Below are 19,860 nucleotides of genomic sequence, written 5' to 3' on the forward strand. Positions count from 1 at the left end.
TTGTCAGATACAAACTTGGGGTGATTCTATCCAATGGGTAGGGTAGGGAGGTTGTTTTTTTACTCAATAAATATGTAGCCTGAATGGAATATTTCTTATTTAACTTCATTTTATTTCTTGATATTCAATCAATATGTATCAATTATGAGCACTAATTATTATTTAGTTTATTTAAAAATCACAGTCTTAGTTGAAGAATTGACAGCAGAAAATACTATCTTTACTCTATTTATATAATAATATAATATTACTATTATTATTCATAATATACATGATTGATCTTGGTGTAGATAAATTTTCACCTATGTACACCAAGATACTTTGTTGCACCTCTACATTCTGTGTTATGTACAATATCTAATTTCATTCTATCTGATTATGTTAGAATGTGCAACTGTGCGTACGTTTACTTGTCAGCCACGTTTATGAACAATCAAATTTGTTTGACATTCATTCAACTATGTAAGCATACAGAAATGATGATATACCTATTATATATTTTTCCCTATACTTTAGGTACATTCGATAATTCTGCCACAAAAAAAGTTAATGCTAAAATAACATAATAATGATCAACCAAACTTGACCGTCAAAACATCGTTTTACGGCAGTCGTTTATCTACATTACGGTTTCGTTCCTGTTAGACAGGACCATTCGATTTTACTTATACAAATTGATCAACATTTTGTATCTACGTAGTTTGAAAAATTGAAATAATAATAAGCCACCAGTCAACTGATGCAGCATTCATAGAAAGGCTACGGAGATAAATTGTAGAAAATTTTCTAATTGATTGAAACAGGACATGGTCCAACAGAGGAGATCATCGAGTTGTGATGGAATATGATGTTTAGGTTCAGGAAAAGCATCTGCTTAAAAAATTATCTGAACGTAAAAGATATGTAGATTGGGTTTGCCATATAAAAAGCTTGGAGGGAGCAATATTTACTTTGTCAGTTAAATTAAGTGGGCCATATTCACCCGCAACCTAGGTTCTTACGAATGATCCTCAGAGTCCCAGATATATTTACACCTAAATTTACTATTCACAGTAGTATGACGATATGACATTCTAAATATATATATATATTTTCAATGAGTCCATTAAAATAAAAGTAATATGAAATACTGCTGTACGAACTGTAATAATACGGGTAATTAAATTTTGAATATTTGTCGCTTTTGCCTGGAAGTTGATGGATTGCTAGTTAGGTAACCCTTTTCCTTGAGCAAAATGGAAAATTAAAATCGATTTTAAAGATGAGAATTTTTTAGAATTTCCATGATATCATGGCCTACTACGAATAAATTGTTAGTCTTTGCAGAAACAGTTTCATAGCGGTTGGATTAGCATGTGATAAACTATTGCAGCAATTTTCTCAACAAACTACTTGTATAGTATAATAAAAAAAGGGGATTGATACAAATTTCGAAAATCATGAGGAACTCGAGTTGAGAAAACTCGTTGCTGGACTCGATCAAGTGACAAATTCAGATTGCAAAAAAAATAATAGATTCCTCGAATGGATATATCATGCAACGGTATCAAATAAAAAATTTGACATTCATTCTAGGTATTTCGATATAGCGAGAGTACCTAAACTACATATTCAATTTTTTACGCGAAATAATAAAAATTGAGAAATTCTACTTCATTCCTCTATACAATACGATTCAGCACTGTGGTCAATATTAAAAGTTTGTGAATATGGAAATAGTAGAAAAGTTTGTTTTTTTTCCCCCTACAAGCTACACGGTATCTAGAAAAATCAGTAAACTTGTGAAATTTTTTAGATAATTGCTCGCCAAACTAAATCTCATCGAGTGAATATTTTTTGCAAGCTATGACTAGCTGATTTCTATTCCTGTATTAGTACAGTGCAGTAATTCATGTACAATGTGTTAAAAAACGTATTAAACTATTGAATCTACTAAACGTAATATGTATGAATATAGTAATACGAAACAGCATAATCTAATAAACTATATTTATGCGTATGATAGCATGCGTGTGCAATACTGTGACGTGCGGTGTATGTGGCACCAGGAATGTAATTCGCAACAATAAAAAATAAATGAAAGATTTGGTTACACGCCAGATATCGTCAAACAGTGATGCACGATATCAACTGTTGACAAAGTTGACTGTACTGTAGTTGGTCCCCACTTATTCGTCGCATTTTTATCCCTTTGACCTCTCTCTCCTCCGATTCATACACCCTGAGTTCAATTTGCACGCCGCCCGGATACTCTAAACTAAGACCTCCGCCCTCAACTTCTTCTCTTGAGAAAATAAAACCCTTAGGAGGTGCACGAGCGTCAATAATTTGCTTTACTCGACCTAAAATAGCATCTGAATTTAACCTACTCGATTCGTCCGATAATTTCACCTCCACTTCTGTCGGTATAGTAACATTCAATGGCCTCCCGATACCTCTCGTGATACTTGGTCTCGACGGATCGCAAGGCTCCGAAATAATAAAACTTGGAAGTGGTTTGTAATGCGGTAAAGCGTCTTCCAGTGAGTCTATAGATGGAGATGGAGAGGGTGATCCATCGACGAGTGTCACTTGATCACCTAGTACGTCTGTTACTGATATTTGTGGAGGTGGTATCTGTAAGAGAGGAACGAACCATAAACATATAATAAGATATTTTCACCATTTTTAACTAACCAAGAGAGTTCATCCACTTACTCTGGGTACATCGATTGGATGTTCTTCTTGTATCATGTCCAACGCTGGGCTATTACTAGGGGAATAACTAACTGGCGTTGTTGCTGGAGATCTGTGGTGTCGCAGTGGACTCAAATCCAGAGGTGTAGCTGGAGGTTGTGCCGGTGTACCGTGGACTATGCTACCTTGGACAGGAGCTGTGCTTAGTCCACTCAGACCTATGAAAGTTTTTCATTTAATTTCATTGTTTTTTGGCGACTTTCCAACAGCCTTGGCAAAGCAATAGAACAGTGCATTACTAACCAGATGTTTTACTATTCTCGATTTGCTAGCGTTGATAACTCTTTCGTTACCATTTAAAATAGATTTTTACCTTGTGTTATTGCAGCAACACCTCTCTCGTGTACAGGACTTCCAGGTATGCTGGCGGGACTATGCGACGGTGATGCGAGTCTTTGAAGCTGTTGGTACTCGTGTTGAAGTGCCTGGATTCCAGGACCTGGAGGACCTGACCCTTCCGAGGCTCGACGAACCGGAGAATATCGCTCTGAAGCAACGTGCATGCTTGGCTCCTTATACGAGTCCCTACTACCTGCTGAAAAATAAGCACCATGACGTGACAATCAAATTCATATCGTACAGTATGCCGCGCAAAAATTAACTTTCCAGAAATAATAATGACATCATTATTTTTGGATTAACTTATGTGGACTAACTACATGTGAATATTATCGCAAAATATAATCCTAATTCAAGGACACAGCAAGAAAACTAATCGATGGAATAACACAAAATACAAAAAAAGAATCAATAGTTACACACATTCAATTGACACTAACTACGAACAATATTTATCACGTTCCATTGTCCCTCAAGATTTGGCAACTGACAAATAAAACATTTTTTGGTCACCAAAGTATCCATAACAAACTTTCTATAATACTTAGTTACTCATAAAAACAGTATACTATTACATTCGCTTGGATGACTGCAATGAAGCGAAATTTATGACAAATTACCAGCACTATTGAAGAACAAAGAAGTTTTCCTGTGTTGAGGAAGTGCAGGTGCTCTAAGGTGGGGCGGCAGCAATCTTGGCGGAAGATACGCTCTATTCATCCTAGCTTCCACCTCCATGACCAGCTCCGGATTTATAACTACATGCATGTTACCAACCAACGGAGTATGGTGGTGCGGGGGCACAATAAAACCATGCAAAATTCAAACAAAACAAAAATCGAAATGAAAACGCTGTAAAATTATTACTATTTGTGTTGGGAGGTGAAACCTCAAAAGCACACATAAAAGGACATAAAATACAAACTGAGATGCGTGAACAAATGATACGTAACATTGAATACGAGGTTGCAACATGTTACGATTATATTATGTCAGGTCAACTCAACCTACTAACGAAATAAAATGCAACGGATTCTGAACCACTTTAATTACTTCAAAAAATAGAAAAATTGGATGATTAATACTTATGAAGTCTTTGAGCAGGGTTTCACATCAGTTGATATAACAGGTAAGGAACAAAAACTGGAATTAAATAAAACTAAAACACCACAGTCAAATGCTACATCAATGTGCACTTATTTTTACCTGTATCTTCTCAAAAACTCCTACTTTAAAAAAAATTTAATGGGCATAATTATCGTACCTGGACGCTGCATGACTGTGGTGAGTCCGCTTCGTCTTCTTCGGTCAGTCCCTCCACCTCCACCCCCGCTACCAACACCTTCGCCACTTCCACCACCAACCCCCACACTTAGTGGTGGCGAGCAAGGTACCATCGTTGGACTGCCAGTCTGTAACTGTTGAAGGTAACACGTCACTACCATGAGGTAACCTGCTATGCAATATTGAAAAGATTAAGATGTGAAAATACAAATCAAAAAATTAAAAATGCAGTTACTAGTTATTTGGTTTCTGCTTTCTGATTTACGCTACTTTTCATACAGCTTCAGCCCTCAAGTGTTGCGTTATAGAGAAAAAATATCGTAGATCACTCACTGGTTGTAAGTGCTCCCGACTTCCCGGTTGACTCCAGCCACCATCGTCACTGTTTCCACCACTGGTTCCATGTTGTTGCTGGTAAAATACATGCAAATTAGCTCCCCCATCCGAGGCTCTTCTTCCGAAACCACCAGCTGTTATGTAAATGACAAAAATGTTATGACGCAATTCAAATACAATAATATTGCTGAAAAAAACCTCAAATGGAGATAAAATACTGAACAACTTACTCGCTCCCATAACGATGGGTGGTTTCAAAAGATGTTGGTCTTTGATTTGGAAGTTTTGGGGAGGTTGGTGCTGGACAAGAGGGAGGTTTAACGGAAGATTAGTATGTGGGAGCAGATGAGGGTCAATATTACATTGTAATGTTGGTAATAACGAAAGGGGTGGATATCCTGGAACATAGGTACATATATAAGGGTGTGGTGTGGGAGGCTGGTGAGCGGCATCCCCAGGACCAACTGTGTGTCTCCTGGTTGCGTGATAAGGTGTTCCAGAAGGCAAATGAAGGCCACTACGTTCTTCTGTTTCAGCTTCCGCTTCGCCGAACTGAAAGAAAATATTATGATAGGAATTGCGAGGTTCTTTGTGATGAAATCATGCCATAGAAGCGAACAATCCCACCAACCATATTTGGTGGTATTACGTTACACCATGCTTTTTCCCATTGGGTAAGATTTACGATAATAGATCTTTTTCATTATACTCAAAACAAGTGAGCATGAAAAATTGTCACTTTGAAAGACATTAGTTTTACCTTTTCCAGTTGGTGAGCGCCATCAGGCATGTAATCACCAGGTATACTTTGTATGCTGGGAATGCTGGGCATGCTTGGTTCCAGTTGATCAGCGAGTAGGTTATAAATAGCCGAAACATGGTCAAAGGCATTACCTTGCACGGCTTGTAATAACGTGTCCGCACTAAGACCAGGTAGCCTGAGCATATGTTCTATTACTAATTGGTTAAGCTGTGGTGGAGGAGGTGGCTCAGCATTGCACCTATAAAATAATGCATTTCACGTCTTATATTGAAAAGCACAGCACTCCATAATCTGGAATGGATCCCAATTACATAAGGGAAGTAGCAACTGTCGATGAACAGCTTTCACTTGAACGATGACCATGATTAACTCTAAACCTTTGCAGAGGATGTTTTTACGTTATGGGTAATTCATATTTGGAATAAAAACATATTTTGTCTACACACCCTCCAGGTTCAGGTTCAGTTACACCATCTCCGCCCATCCAGGGATGAGTCAAAATTTGTGTTATGCTCAATCGCCGCTCTGGTTCTACTACCAGCATATGTCTAATGAGCCTTTCACACTCTGCAAATAAATACAAACTAATTGAGCAAATCCATCCTTGAATAACACATGTAGGCATTCTGAGTAGACATGTTGAAATTAAAATCAAATTCAGTCAAAATTTTTTTACATTGATTAAATTTCTTCTCTCAGTAGTTCCAATTGATTATCTTTGACAAATGAAAGCATTTAACAAGCCGTATATGCTTGGTTTTCAGAATTTACAGCAGCTATAAACTACGAATCGCAAGAATGCCCTGTATATTCTCGATTAACGTAACAGTGCGTTGAATGTGTAAATAAATTCATGAGGATGAAGTACATTAAATTAAGTATTATCTGCGTCAGTGATTTTATACTCGAATTAAGTTCAACCATTATTAGGTGGTATGCAGTATGTACTGTACACGATTCCATTCCACATTGAATTACCGATTTGAGATTATTGAATGCATTAAAAATATTTAAAATGAAAAGATGCTGGAGAAAAAAATATTTCACGAGTAGCTTGATACAATTACAACTGTTGACTGATAAGATCTGGATTTTGACAATATTTGAGGACACAGCACGCAGGGAATATGGCTGCCTAATGGAGAGAATCCGAATTTACCGTTATTTTAAAGAATCACTGTTAAGTTCGGAGTTTCTACTCACCTGCAGACATGAAAAAAGGTATCCTAAATTTCCCCGAGATCACCACAGAGCGCAGCGACTGCATTGTAGGCCCGTCAAATGGCAGGGCACCACAAACTAACACGTACAATACTACACCGAGACTCTGTAATAACGTTGTTAATACCACTTTAAACAATCATAATATGTTGAGTATAATCTAGTAACTTGAAAAGCAGGAGGAAGAGTTTTTAGCATTAGACCTGAAACTCTGACGTACTAAACAAACAGCCTAAGAACTGGACTGTATAATGGAAGGAAAAGTGCTCAATACAAACAAAAAAATAAAAAAACAGATGATAAAACTTAAGTCTATTTTCTATTGAATAATGCAATGTGAAAATATGATTCACCTTCGAGGATGACTTTGATAAAAAATTTTCGAATAATGCATGCTTTGAAACAAAGCGACGAAATAAGAATAAAAATAAACTTGTGATTCGTAGTTGAAATAACGAAAAACCAGGTGAAATTTTTGTATTGCTGATACATACCCATACATCTGCTCTGGGCCCATCGTAATGTGTTCCTTTAAATATTTCAGGCGCAGCGTAGGGAGGGGAACCACACCAGGTACTCAAGGGTACTCCTGGCGTATATTCATTGCTGAATCCAAAATCAGCCAACTTTATGTTATTGTCTACGTCAAGTAGCAAATTCTCAGCCTGTAATCAGTATAAATTTAAATTGAAATCTGTCATCAAAGAATTCAAACATCTTTCTGAGAACTTTGGAAATTCAAACCATGATTTAGGAAATAATGGTTTCATGTACCTTAAGATCTCGATGAACCACTTTCTGTTGGTGTAGGTAACGCACAGCCTGAACAATCTGACGAAATACTCGTCTTGCTTCTGGTTCTGACATTCTTCCATTTCTTACTAAATGATCAAATATTTCTCCTCCTGCTGCATATTCTGTGACCAGATATATCATCTTCTCTGTTTCCATAACTTGATATAGGCGAATGATATGCGGATGCCGAAGCCTCTTCATGATGTATACTTCACGGAAGATTTTAGCCAAGTTCTCTTCATTTAATTTTGTTTTATCTATTATCTTTATGGCTACCTGCAAAAATTTCCCAAAGATCATTATCAAGCAACCCGACTGTATCAGTTTTTGATATTCAATTACATAAAAAATTGCATTCTCCTACAAATCTGAAAAGAATCATCATAATTCTTTGCCTGTCTTTCCAAGAATGATTAAATAAAATTATTCATCGTTATTGAGAATATAGCGAGCTTGTTTCCAATGGTGGATAGTCAGCAAAATCATGTGACAGACATGCTAAATGATAGCAAGTGGTAATCGGCAGTCTTGTTTCCACGCGCGCTCATCACTTATACCTTATAAATGACCAATTCCCCCTCATCGTCAGTCTATCTTGCCAAAGGCAACAAACGTTGGAGCTCTGTGTACTTAGCCCCTCATGCAGGCAGTTCCATTTTTTTATATCTATCATCTGTAGTTCGTTTGACTTATGGATAATCCACTCGGGATGATTGTTAGTAACTGGTTTTTTCTCTAAGTATGGAAAACAAAATTGAAAGATAATTATTCCTTACAATTATTCAAAATCAAAATATCAGTATAGTCCTCCACGCACGCGCCTCTTGAGACCGGAAGCAGATCGAGATACGAGAGTTGGACCCCGACTGGTGGATCTTGCCATTGTAGGATCCAGGAGATACTTATTTTACTTCCAGGCCTGGATAATATATGTGGTGTTCTGTCGAACCAATATAAAATCATATCTCAGAAACATGGACATGAATAACATGGAGCGCAGAAAGTAGAGTCGTGGATCCCACAATGGCGAGATGCACGAGTCGGGGTCCAACTCTCGAATCTCGATCTGTTGTCAACAGCTTCCGGTCTCAGGCAGCGCGTGCGCAGAGGACTATACCGATATTTTGATTTTGAAAAATTGTGTCCAATTTTATTTTACGTCTTAACGGAAAAACTAATCGTATAATCACCTCGGGTGGATTATCTGTAAGCTACGACCAACTAAAAACGATTGCACATGGATTGAATCGGATTTGGTGGAAAATTAGGGTAATGAGGGGCTAATACCACAAAACTCCCTGAACAATTTGGTTTTCATTATGATTGAAGAACGATGAACTAACAAGCCTCGGAATTAGCACCATAATCATCTACAAGTGAACCACAATCGATTAACGGAAAAAAAAAAACTAATCCGCTCATGTTAGGGGCTGAGTATAGGAAGTTAGCACTGGCAATATTCGTTATGTTCTATATTAACAATTCTCATGGTCGTACATTCCATTTGACAATAGACTCTTAGTGAAATTAATTTGTCTAGATATGATTTATTATGGTTTAATGCGTTTCAATATTGGTTGGCTTTTCAGAATTTCATCGATATCAATGGAAAGTGTACGAACATTTGTATATGGAGTACATCGCAGCCTCGTGCAAATGGTCCTGGTTTATAAAAGCAACAAAATCGGCTGAAAACGTTGCGTAATTATAAATACATGCATTCTATATCTCTTTCGACTCGTTTTACGACACGTGCGCGCAAAGATCTTCAGTCAACGACGTAACTAATCAGTTCAACGATCTATCGGAGAACTTTAATTCAATCACGATACAAACGACAAAGTGATTTAGACATTGTATGCCTAATTACTATGTGCACGTTTGGTATTCAACCAGATCTAATTGATTTGCGGGTCAATTAATTGATCATATCATGAATAGCGAATAATTTATACTTATATCATAATATATCACTACGTGATTATTTTAACAACGAAGAACAAATCTACTTAATATACATTTGGCGCAATATGACAATTGCCCCACTATTAGTTACGTGTCAAGGTCTGATGTTCACAGGGAAAATTATTAATATCATATTTTGTACGAGCGTTCAGTTATATTTGTGACCTCTCTATCATAGTTTGTTCAAAGTAACTAACTGATAACAGTTAAACATTTGAGAAATAGAAGAATCAAGAGGAGAAACAGCGGAGAAATTCTTGATAAGAATGAAAAATCATTGCTCATGGTGATCCCGAGAACGATCGGAAAGTTGCGATGCGGTTGCTCGTGAATAGTTATATTTGTCGTGAAGTTTTTACCTCTCAGAGAGGTATGTTATAACGCGGAGTAATTAATTTTCGATACGCAACTCACAATTAAGAACGAATATCAGCTGCATATATTACTCTCTGGTTTATCATTCGATTCACCCTCAGATAAACGACTGATTCTGATCAAAAATACGAGTGAAAATAAATCTTGTCTACCAAAAAATGGTAGTCCTACATTCAGGAACATTTTGAACTCGAGAAAATCAGAAAATAAGTTGTCTTTTACTGGCTACTTGGAGATAGTTTCTATAAACAGACTTTACCGAATTCGGGATGAAAATAATAAAATAAATATATACATTTTTAATCGATCATCGTAAAGCAAAAGTTGTCTCAGGTCTCGCGTTGAGCCTTGTACCAAAAATTCGAAGCTCATCTAGTATATACGTTTCATTTATTACGCAAGGAAATCTCAATCGAGGATTAAAAGCGAAAATGTCAGTCATATCATTCACGATATACCCGTTCCAACCTTCATCAACGAATGAATCAGATTAGTCTAGGCTCAGGTTGAACTACAAATTGACCTGCACCGCAACTTCGCCACAACTAAGAAAAAAAAAAGCTTGACCAAACGAAATAGCGATAAGCTCACGTGAGATATTTTATTACTAATCAGTTTACATATGATTTATTATATAACTTTACATTTGCATTGACCCTGAAAATGATGTTTCCATTTATCTGCTGCAGCTGCCAGACTGATTAGGTATAGTATTCAAAAAATTGCAAGCAAATAAAGATGATGCGATAGTATCATAGCGTGCCACTGTTTTTCTCGAGTAGTTCTAATTTATAAGACACATAAAATTTGTATTTAGCGTCTCTTTATGGCCAGACCGAGTATCTAGTAGATTCCTGTGACATCACACTGACGTCACGCGAATATACGCGTAACACATGCCAGTTTCGCAGAGCGTCCCCCTGCCGCGAACAACGCACTTGTTCACGTATGTTATAACACATACTTAGGTATTACATACGCACATATTATCTTCCACATTGTACGAAAAATTGCGACAATTTCTATGGATACGACATTACAATAGATCGACAGAGATTGTTGCACCGCCCTGTAGACCACGTAACGGTGTACATAATGGAAGAATATGAAAAATACATAATTTGGAACACTGCACGATGATCGTGGATACATGCACAATCATATGTATGTAACAGTTACGCACCCTAAAGAGCTATAGGCGTAAAAATTATCGACCTTTAGTATTGAAAGTGTAGCAGTTGGAAAAATCCTGTTTTTCTCTCATCAACTCATAGCTACTTATGATATCGTATGACAGATTGATAGTCGCGATAAGTGAGTAACGAAGAAATTTTCTATAATAAAGCGAAAAGCTCTTTCGCTTGCGGTTAAAACTGGCACGTGCAATGAATATATGGACGAACAATAAAAAGTACAATCCAATTACATGCGCATATAGGAAAAAATATTCAGTTCGGTTTTCGTTGTTATCTGTTCTTCGAACGAACATGATTTCGCTTTACTTTGAATGAAATTTTCAGATTCAAAAATCAGAAAAGAGAAAATCAACAAAAATGTGAACAATGCGATTAAAATACGATCGCATGCGGATGGTTATGTGCGTGAATACATTGATACAATAATATCTATGTATGTGTATTATATTTGACCACAACAAAGCGGTAATATATTATTACGGGAGAGAAAAATATACGAACAGTTGTACTTTTGCGCGGGGAGATAAGTTATCGTATATATCGTACTATAATATCAAGTGGCTAGAAAATTTTGTACAGTACCAAGGCTTCACCCAAAGCTGTTGATTCGCGCTAATTGTCACTAATTATCGTCAAGTCCGACTACGGCTTTAACGGTATAACGGACAATCCGACGCGGACAATCTCTTCGCGAATGAAACTTACATAGTATATGCATCATTTTCTCAGGGCGATGAAATTTTTTTATCGATATACATATAGAGAACAAGTTTCACACCTATATGCGACTCGGTCTGAAAATTTTTGAAAGAAGATTAAACGTCACTTTTGAACTCCTGAATAAATATGATATACATTTACATATACACGCATATATTCTACACATTTTGATTTACGGTATTCTGAGAATTCCGTTCGTCGTTTGTATTCGTGGAATGATTAATTATTTAAGTAATTTCACCCTGAATTTTAAATTATAAGAGCTGTGTAAAACTAAATGTGGAATTTTTGAAACCAAATCAAGAATCATGCAACTGATAATTAATTATTGTAGTTCAAGAATTATGCTGACAAACAGAATTCAAGGTTCACTATCAACTCGTGTACACCTTTTACATAATATTTTATTATGATATTGATAAACATTATAGGATGGAAAACTATCCGAGTGATGAACGGACGTCGAAGGGATTGGCGGAGGTATGAAGAGAGGGAAAACTAACAGTAGTAAATACACATGTATGTCAATTTACATACATGTGTGTAGATATACTGGGAGGCGTGACAAAATGATCGAGATGAAATATCATGCACCAGAAGCATATGTAAGATTTAGCGTTGACTTTTCACCTATTTTACATAAAATTAACAATAAAAAACAAAATAAATTTTATACGAATGAAATAAATTTGAATGATTTCAAAATGGCGATTAGTATAATATCTGTTTACATTTACAGATAAAGTACGTTGAACTATTCGAGGAAAATTCAGTTTGGAATGTAAAACTGAATTATACAGAACTACAAACGTATTGATAAATAATCCATGGATTTGACGTGAATTTTTTGTTAGCGAATTCAAATTCAGAGAGTAGACTGCTGCCGTCTCTGCGAACCTGTTTATAACTAAATTCATAATTGCAATATCAATTAGAACTGGAAAATATCGGGGCAGAGAAGTACATGTTTTTGTTCACTATTTTGCACATCAGCATTTTTGTACTTTCGAAAAATGTAATTCAGCGGCTTCAAAATGGCGACTGTTATAATAAAAAATATAATACAATATGAACCAAACTACACAATTGTCTTTTAAAAAGAAGATGACCGTTTTTGTTTTGAAGTTATAATGTTAATGCGTTATCATATTTATACTAAAATCGGTTATCACAAAAACAGCTACTTGATGAACACATACGTGCAGAATTATACACGTATACTACATGCAAGTCCTTTAACTCGCAGAGGCATGTGACGTAAACGAAGGTAGCGTCGATAAATAAATGTTTGCTTAAATCACAGTAGAAATAATATAAAATAACGATCAATCGTCACATGAAATCTTGGGTTGTTTCAATCTTATGTGTTGAAATTCTTTTGGTCGTAAAATCATGAATTATGTTCGATTAAAATCAATGCAGTCATCAATTGATGAGAGACATACGCAAGATAAGTGACTGTTGTTATAAATTTCACGATAATTTTAAATGATCAAACTATGGGTAGAAGACGGGCACTCTAAAGCAGAGATGCTGGCCAATAATTCATAACAAACTACTTTTCACGTAAATTTGATGACCAAATGATGGATTCCAGGCTGCAAGTGAGAAAGGTTTAGCTGTTAACTGAAGTCATACCTTTGATTTGGTGACAACGTGGGTGGCCATTTTGACAACAGCAAAGTTCCCTTTACCGATGGTTTTCTCCAATTCGTAATAACCGACGCGGATGAGTTTGTTAACCGAAAATTGCTGTGAAATCTCATCGTGCGACGATGTCGCGGATGCCATTTTTTAATCACTTGACTCGCTCGACCCGTCGCCAATCACCTACTGGATAGTACGACATTAAGCTCGCCAGGAGCGCCGTTATCTTTAACAATCCACTGCCATCTAACGTACAATTTCAAATCTTCATCCCCTTGTTCCGCAACTGCAGCTAAATTTGTCACGTGATCAACCGACCCGCCGCTTTTACATGCAGTTTGGACAGAGATTGAATACGGCCCTTCACTTTCTAATAGAATATATAATTTCATCTTAAATTAGAAAAGTAGAAATACACTTTATGCATAATTATGTATGTACATATTTCATCCATCATGTCATCGGTGTCTCATTGAAAATCATTTTTTATACGGTCACCGCTTTGTTTGAAAGTTTTAGTTTTTGAAGCTAATATCATAGCCATATTGTTGAAACGTTGTTGCCATTCCTCGAAAGTTATTCCATCCACACTTTGATCAGTCAAAACTTCCTTAACTATTTGATGAGACCTACACAAGATGGAATCAGAGATTACAGGTATACAGAATATGGGAATTTTCTAAACGTATCTATGATTCTTGTTTGAATTACATGTAGTGCAACTGTCTTCCGAAATTAATTATAGTCAATAAAATTACCAAGCGTCAAAGGTCACATCAAAGAGTTGCAACCTTTCTCCCGTTGTTTCGAAGGTCTGATCTATGAGATCTAATAACTCCAATAAAGCGTGAACTTGGTTTTGAACCGACATAGAATACCACTGTTCCTCAATTTCATTCGAGGTATTCAATTGTAGATTGAGGTGCTGCGGCTGAGGCCTATCATTAGAGATCACTTTGAGTTTTGCTAAGATTTTATAGCAGTCCAATAAGTGGTGAAGTGGAGCGCTAATAAATGGAAAGTCATAAACGCAGTCTGGGTCTAAAGGAGCAGAAGTTGCAAGTGCTGCCTGACTCATGCAGAATCTTGCATGTCTAGAAACATTTTTACAACATACATAAGAAATCATGATTAATTCTCGTTTAGATCCAATGAAAATCCATTAATTTGTAGGTACGTACCTGTATTCACCAACTTCTCCACCTAAGGCAATTTTTCTCAGAGCATTCATGTCAATTTTGTTGTAAAAGTTATCAAGTTCATTTTCGAGATCGATATCCCACCAATTGTTGCTACGATTTTCGGTTCGCAATACGGTAAACTTATGCAATGCGTTGAGCAGTTTTTCTTTTGTGCAGTTCAAATTTGCTCCAGCACCCTTTAAAAGTGCTACAGAGGTTTGTATATCTTGAGCGCATTGTACCTAGGAATAATGAACTTGAAGTACATTATGAAGCAGAGCGTATTACATTAAAAAGCTAGCTGCTCGCTTTAAAAGCATTAAAAGTTACTGGTGATTAGAATCGGACTTACAATTTGGCTATCAATCGTCTGAATTGCGGCAGCTATACTGCTAAGTTTCATATTTAATTCCGTCTGGATTTCAAGAGTACCATTAATTTCATCAACTATTTTTTGGAAACCAACCTGCTGTGCCTCCCATTTCCGAACTTCTAAGGTCAACTCCAGCCATTCAGTGATATCTATGCCATTTGGTTGATGATTCTACAAAGCAAATGATAACTCTAGAATCATAAACTTCAATACTGAAGGCATTTAACTGAGAATACATTTGCATTATTACCTCAATTTTATCAATATACTCCATGATGGTTTGGTTATAAGCATTGACTTTAGCCTCAAGTAACAAACGCTTCATTACTGCAGTCACGTGTAGGCTACAGGCCTTTGCGATTCCAATGTCAAACTTTCTTACACAGTGACTGGGTACTCCATTAGAAGATATCTCAGATCCCAGTTGAATGATTCTATCAGTGTCTACTGTGCGAGTCCGCAAAAGTATGTTCCATAGAACTGGTGTGGCGACAGGAAAAAGGGTGTCAGATATCTTCTTCCAAACCTAAAATGGGACAAGCCATCTTGATAAATCTTTTAAATAATCTTCAACCCTAATTCTAATTTACCTGTTTCCTGTCAGCGCGCGAGGACATAGAGCTCACCAATGTTAAAGACTCCTCAATAGTTTTTTCATCAACCATGTCACCAACAGAAGGCATTACACATTGGCACACCTTGCGCATTTGGTTGCAGTCCTGAACCTGAGATTGCATCTGACTATGCTTTAATGAGAAAATTTCCTTCTTTGCTCGTGCCAACTGTCGAGTCGATTTTATCTGCAGAAGTTGCTGGCCTTTGAAATTTAGATATGATTATTTTGGAATCGCTGAGTAAGCTCCAAGTCTTCGAGTTTTGATTATGCTTACGTTTCACACGAAGTGACGATTCTTGTTTTTCTCGCTGCGCTTCAGCTTTGACAATACATTCATTTAATACTTGTCTTTCTGACTTGAGCTTAGCCCTGCTCTTAACAGCTTGAATTGAAGCATCTACGCAATTCTCGTCCAATTTGTACAATAAAATATTTTTCCTTGTCTCCAAGACCTCAGAAATGGGATGTAATTTATCAGCAAGATGATCCCAAAGGAGACTAACAATTCCCTTAGACAATCTGGTTGAAACAACAATATCCAGATAGAATGCAAGTCATAGCTGAAAGAGACTCAACACAACTGCTGTCATTAAGTGACAGTTCGATGTTACTCACGCTTTTTTAGTTGATTCATTGCAAGCTGATGGAGGGCAATCCAACCGAGTTGCCCAAGCAAAACTGTCATTGGAGGAATTTATCATTATACACACTGAATAATTTCACAAATAGTATTTGAAACCTGCTAAGAGTTCAGTGAAATGCATAAATAAAATCCTTTCATACTAATTTGTTCAAAATAATTGAAGGATGGTCCAACCCTACGTTCGGATCCTCACAACCGTTATATTTCTGTGCATGCTTGCTCCTTCGCTTGCCAAATCAAATTCGAAATGTGAAATGGGAACGACGATGTCACCACCTTCATGTGATATCCGACACTGGAGAAGGTCGTCGAACAGAACGAATCTGTTTATTCTGCAAGTTCTATGGTTTCATTCAGGTTAAGGTGGGTGAACGGTGAGAGTCAGGTTGGGATTTAAACATGAACGCTGACTGCGAATCAAAGGATAAACAATCGTGATTGTTGTGTTGAAATTATTAACAACCATGTCTAAAATACCTGGATATGATACCCACGACGATGGTCCTGGCTTTGTCGGAATTAGATTTTGTCAAGAATGCAACAATATGTTGTACCCAAAGGAAGATAAGGAGAATAAAGTGTTGATGTATGCGGTAAGCATTTGAGCCCGATTTTGTCCAAAAAGTTCAAAGTTTTTGATTTTTCAAATTGTACCATAATTATTGTGGTATTTTATTTTCTATCTTGTCCGGTGTTCCAGTGTAGAAATTGCGACTTCAAACAGCTTGCAGACAGCAATTGTATCTACGTTAACAAAATTATGCACGAAATCGAGTGAGTGAAACTTAGCTGAATTCTTAATATTGTTGTAAAATTTACTAAACATGATTGTGTTACTTGACAGTGAGCTGACGCATATTGTTGCTGATGTAATATCAGATCCCACACTGCCAAGAACCGAGGAGCATCCTTGTCCAAAATGCAATCACCGTGAAGCTGTATTTTTCCAAGCCCAAACTAGGCGAGCAGAAGAAGAAATGAGACTTTATTACGTCTGCACAAACCAGCACTGTTCTCATAGATGGACAGAATAAATTTTACAATACAACTGGATCAATTCTCTGATCACAAACTGAACCAGCAGTTCTGTTATTCATGAAAAATGATTTAAGAACTTTCTATTTCAGAATATTTACGGAGTTAACAAAAATCCGAACAAGCCTATTGGAATGAATTACTTCTAAAAATTATAGTAGTATAGTAAGATAATATAAGCTTTATTTTTTAAAGAATATATTCGTTGTAATTTAAATTATCGAAATTCACTAACAGGTCTGAATTTGTTGGAACCACACATTTATACAATTAAAAGATTAATACATATGTCATTTAACAAATTGCTCTAGAAATGCTGTGTAAAATATCAATGAGGTTTGCTATTTCAAAATAGGGGAATTGCCAATCCTCAATCTTACAGTGTATTCTTATGAAGAGATAAGAAATATATGTAATTTGTAAAAATATATCATTTTAAAAGTGAGATTATATATACGTACGTACTTCGATTAGTTTCGCCCACCCACGCGCGACCGTGAATCGGCTATAATTTCATCATTTTTTCAAAGCGCGATGACGGCTCTGTGTCAATATATGTGAACTGCGCGTCCGATACGTTCGTTCGAGACTTTTCATTAGAAACGTTTCCCTTTCTGGAGCTATCTCGAAGCATCTGAGGTAATCAGCTCCAATTCACAGTTCTTGTCTACTCAGGGTCTCACCCGTAGCATTGACAATACAAACCTGTTCGAGGCATGAATCATTGTGGTTACCTGCGAGGTTTAGTTATTCATCTTCGTTTAGTTTAATTAATGGGTTCATCATCAACGAAAAGTAAAGATACAAACATGAGCAGGTGAAATATACGTTATAACCTCGATAATATCATGAAATTTCTGTGCAGTGTCACATGTTTCTACTCTTCGTTTATTTATAACCTTAAAACTTTCCTGTCAATATCATCAACATGAATTATTCACTCGTATACCACCGAAAAATTCAAATTCACTGCTAGATATAGATTAATAACAGCGAAGACTTGGATTGGTACAATTAATAAGCCAAACTACATTATGTAATGACTTGGAATTATCAATTGTTACATGTTCAGTGAAAATACGTCAAGGTCAAGCAGCAGTATGGGAAACGAAGAAAATACAAGTAATACAAGCAATACAAGACCACTGAGCATTCAAGCACCTCGATCGCAAAATGAGTCACGACAACCGCAATTTCAACCGATTCCAAATCAACCGAGACAGCCTACTAATTTGCAAGGGCTATTGCGATTTGCAATGGAAGCTACGCGCAATGAAGATGCTCCAAGTGCTTCTAATTTTCAACCTCTAGATCAGGAAGTATGTCTTTTTGTTTTTATGATTTTACTCATTAGTGCTTTCAGCATTTTTCTCAGCTTTTTTTTAACTTCAGGAAAAGTATTGAGTTCCATTTTTCAATTTCCTGTCTAGCGACAAAGATTTCTGAATGATGCTTTGACTTCGATGACAGTTAATGTCATAGAAGAACTGCAAAAGTCAATAAAAGTCCTATTGGGTGCCAGCGAACTTCGTGCTGAGGACGACCCCTCGGAATATGATAAAGCTCTAGAAGTTATTGCTAATTACGTGGACAACATGGACACTGCAAATGACTTCTATAAAATAGGGGGCTTCACAATATTTGGCCCTTGCTTAAACTCTACTCACAGTAGCCTCAGGTGGAGAGCAGCTGACATTATTGCAGAGTTGACACAAAACAATCCCTACTGTCAGGAAAAAATATTGGAAGCTGGTCTTATGCCAATATTGTTAAATATGGTGGATACCGATCCTTCAGAACAAACTCGAATCAAGGCTTTATATGCAGTTTCGTGTAAGTTTTTTTTTCTATTTATTCACTATTTGTGAAACACAAAATTCATGGTCAGAGTAGTGTTTGTGATACCTTATCTGATTTATCATTTAGGTCTGGTCAGAGAATATCCGATTTCATTGAGGCATTTAGATGTGAATGATGGATACTCTGTACTTCTGAGAGCAATGCAGAGTCCAGTGGAAAAGCTACAGATTAAATCTGCCTTCCTTTTATCATCGCTTTGTAGCAAAGATGAAAACATAGACAATATGAAGACAACTCTTGTTAAAATGGGACTAATAGAGCAAGCAGCTGGTCTGCTAGCTATGCAAAGTCTCCCCTGTGACACAAGGTACTTGATTCTCTACTTTGGCTTCAAACCATTTTAATCTTAATGCCATAGTTAATTATTCGTTTGTACTTATTAAATTATTCTTGTTCCTTTGTAAAAGAGATCAGCTACTGCGAGTGCTTGCGGGATTAGCAAATAATAATTATTTGCCTGCTTTGAGAGAGTGCCGGCGACCAGAGCTATGTCTGAGGCAGACATTGGAGCGTCTTCGATATGAGCTGAAAGCTGAAGAAAGTGTGGATGAAGCTGTTCTGTGTACCCAGCTTCTAGATCAAATATTTTCAGATTGTGAAACAGGACAAGAAAGATAGCCTTTCATCATGCGAAAAATTCCATCTTCTACCAGTCTTGTTTGTTATTCATGCTTACTGTAACTACAATAATGGAGGTTTACAATAAATCTAATATTTATTTTTGCTTTTAATGACGAAGTTAACAGTTGTCTACTAATCTAGCTTCTGGATGTTA

General features: G+C 36.6%; 4 protein-coding genes and 1 long non-coding RNA gene across 20 annotated transcripts; 3 read left to right on the forward strand and 2 right to left on the reverse strand.

Annotated features, from left to right (window-relative positions):
- Positions 1–142: 142 nt before the first annotated feature.
- Positions 143–13,606, reverse strand: LOC105683805 (serine/threonine-protein kinase SIK3-like). Of its 3 annotated transcripts, none has more exons than XM_020851050.2 (13): positions 13,369–13,606; positions 7,454–7,750; positions 7,174–7,344; positions 6,662–6,785; positions 5,905–6,025; positions 5,456–5,696; positions 4,926–5,247; positions 4,693–4,829; positions 4,340–4,493; positions 3,696–3,833; positions 3,050–3,268; positions 2,698–2,894; positions 143–2,616 (listed from the first exon to the last, which is right to left on the reverse strand). In XM_020851050.2, exons 1-13 carry the CDS (start codon positions 13,519–13,521, stop codon positions 2,107–2,109), a joined length of 2,784 nt encoding a protein of 927 aa, XP_020706709.1. In that variant the 5' UTR covers positions 13,522–13,606; the 3' UTR covers positions 143–2,106. The 3 variants fall into 3 exon arrangements, with proteins under 3 accessions (XP_020706709.1, XP_012252129.1, XP_020706710.1); XM_012396706.3 differs by having other exon boundaries at positions 3,050–3,271; positions 13,369–13,596; XM_020851051.2 differs by lacking the exon at positions 3,696–3,833 and having other exon boundaries at positions 3,050–3,271; positions 13,369–13,605.
- On the forward strand, positions 9,562–12,803 carry LOC105683806. 9 transcript variants are annotated; one of them, XR_001102878.3, is made up of 3 exons: positions 9,562–9,809; positions 12,162–12,335; positions 12,470–12,803. It is a non-coding gene; the product is annotated as an uncharacterized LOC105683806 (long non-coding RNA). The 9 variants fall into 9 exon arrangements; XR_007276691.1 differs by lacking the exon at positions 9,562–9,809 and adding an exon at positions 9,834–10,519; XR_007276687.1 differs by lacking the exon at positions 9,562–9,809 and adding an exon at positions 9,835–10,405.
- A 138-nt stretch (positions 13,607–13,744) lies between the features above and the next one.
- Positions 13,745–17,829, reverse strand: LOC105683753 (augmin complex subunit dgt5). 5 transcript variants are annotated; one of them, XM_012396590.3, is made up of 11 exons: positions 17,691–17,829; positions 17,028–17,147; positions 16,668–16,934; positions 16,163–16,522; positions 15,822–16,066; positions 15,522–15,748; positions 15,182–15,457; positions 14,911–15,102; positions 14,559–14,800; positions 14,136–14,471; positions 13,745–14,006 (listed from the first exon to the last, which is right to left on the reverse strand). In XM_012396590.3, the coding sequence occupies exons 4-11, from the start codon at positions 16,246–16,248 to the stop codon at positions 13,847–13,849; spliced, it is 1,764 nt and encodes a 587-aa protein (XP_012252013.2). In that variant the 5' UTR covers positions 16,249–16,522; positions 16,668–16,934; positions 17,028–17,147; positions 17,691–17,829; the 3' UTR covers positions 13,745–13,846. The 5 variants fall into 5 exon arrangements, with proteins under 5 accessions (XP_012252013.2, XP_048504814.1, XP_048504813.1 ...); XM_048648857.1 differs by having other exon boundaries at positions 16,163–16,531; XM_048648856.1 differs by having other exon boundaries at positions 16,163–16,600.
- LOC125499716 (DNA-directed RNA polymerase II subunit RPB9) lies at positions 16,531–17,670 on the forward strand. Its single transcript, XM_048648870.1, has 3 exons — positions 16,531–16,783; positions 16,891–16,964; positions 17,035–17,670. Exons 1-3 carry the CDS (start codon positions 16,655–16,657, stop codon positions 17,222–17,224), a joined length of 393 nt encoding a protein of 130 aa, XP_048504827.1. The 5' UTR covers positions 16,531–16,654; the 3' UTR covers positions 17,225–17,670.
- Positions 17,726–19,816, forward strand: LOC105683755 (hsp70-binding protein 1-like). Of its 2 annotated transcripts, none has more exons than XM_012396594.3 (5): positions 17,726–17,864; positions 18,298–18,544; positions 18,656–19,058; positions 19,152–19,392; positions 19,493–19,816. In XM_012396594.3, exons 2-5 carry the CDS (start codon positions 18,326–18,328, stop codon positions 19,701–19,703), a joined length of 1,074 nt encoding a protein of 357 aa, XP_012252017.2. In that variant the 5' UTR covers positions 17,726–17,864; positions 18,298–18,325; the 3' UTR covers positions 19,704–19,816. The 2 variants fall into 2 exon arrangements, with proteins under 2 accessions (XP_012252017.2, XP_012252016.2); XM_012396593.3 differs by lacking the exon at positions 17,726–17,864 and adding an exon at positions 17,871–18,042.
- The last annotated feature ends 44 nt before the right edge of the window (positions 19,817–19,860 follow it).

This window comes from Athalia rosae, chromosome 1, assembly GCF_917208135.1.
Source record: "Athalia rosae chromosome 1, iyAthRosa1.1, whole genome shotgun sequence".
Taxonomy (NCBI): Eukaryota; Metazoa; Arthropoda; class Insecta; order Hymenoptera; family Athaliidae; genus Athalia; species Athalia rosae.